The 1,059-nt window shown below is 50.4% G+C and overlaps 1 protein-coding gene across 1 annotated transcript in view; it reads right to left on the bottom strand.

Annotated features, from left to right (window-relative positions):
* Window positions 1-157: 157 nt before the first annotated feature.
* LOC100947129 (canalicular multispecific organic anion transporter 2-like) overlaps window positions 158-1,059 on the bottom strand; it is a gene marked incomplete at its 3' end in the record, with an annotated part of 32,911 nt that continues 32,009 nt past the window's right edge. Inside the window, exon 12 of the mRNA XM_023509154.1 lies at window positions 158-278. Coding sequence (XP_023364922.1) covers window positions 158-278 — 121 coding nt within the window. The remainder of the gene's footprint in view (window positions 279-1,059) is intronic.

Here is a 1,059-nt window from a genome sequence, read left to right as displayed (position 1 = left end):
AGGCTCAGAAGGTCTCCAACCCTTGCCACCCCAGGACAGAAGCCCAGGATGTGAGTATCAGGGACAATGCCTGCCTGCATCCCACCTGGTAGGGCTTAGGGAGACGTGCTACAGCCTCCCTGGGACGGGGGAGGGCTGGGAGCTCTTAGCAGCTCACCTCATAAACTGCTTCTGGACTTCGTATGTGACGGGCTCACTGTCCATCAGGTCTGTTTGGTGGCTGAGTGTATCTTTGATCAGCAGCATGTCCTCATCCTCTGCTTCTTCCAAGACTGCGGCTGGGTGGGAGGAAGTGGATGGGGTTGCTAGCTCTCCTTGAAAACCCCCAATCCCCACTCCATTGAAAGGTCTTAAACAGACAGGCATGAGAAAAGGTGAGGGATCGAAAGGGCAAGAAGAAAGACTTAGGTTAGACAACAAGAAGAACTTCCTTTTAGGTCCATGGAGGAGACACAAATATAAGGGTTAGGAACTTGGGCTCTGGAGTCAGACTGGCTGAGCTTAAATCCCTTGCTGCATGACCTCGGGCCAGCATGTAAAAAGGGGATGTGGGCATCTACCTCATCACAGCATTGTGAGGATTGAAGGGAAATGTGTCGTGAGCTGAGCAAAGAAGGTTAATACTCAAGGTATGTTTGCGGAATATGTGACAGCAGAAAGAAAGCCCAGGAAGAAGTCTGCCAGGCAATCCAGAGTTTGACACTCTGAGATGTCAAGGGCAGGTGGACTGCTTGAGCTCATGAGTTCAAGACCAGTCTGAGCAAGAGCAAGATGCCATCTCGAAAAATAGCTGGGCGTCATGGCAGGTGCCTGTAGTCTCAGCTACTTGGGAGGCTGAGGCAAGAAGATCACTTGAGCCCAAGAGTTTGAGGTTGCTGTGAGCTATGATGGCATGGTGCTCTACTGAGGGTGACAAAGTGAGACTCTGTCTCAAAAAAAAAAAAAAGAAATCCAGAGTTTGGGGTTGGAGAGCTGGGACCAGGCAACAAAGGGGAGGGGATGCCCTATGAGCCTAGAGATTTCAATAGGCTCGATGAGGACAGGGACTTTTTTTTTTTT

The sequence above is a fragment of the Otolemur garnettii genome, unplaced genomic scaffold (genome assembly GCF_000181295.1).
Source record: "Otolemur garnettii isolate 467f Iridium unplaced genomic scaffold, OtoGar3 scaffold00505, whole genome shotgun sequence".
NCBI lineage: Eukaryota > Metazoa > Chordata > Mammalia > Primates > Galagidae > Otolemur > Otolemur garnettii.
The sequence above is the reverse complement of the archived record's forward strand: the minus strand, read 5'-3'. Positions and strand labels throughout refer to the sequence as shown.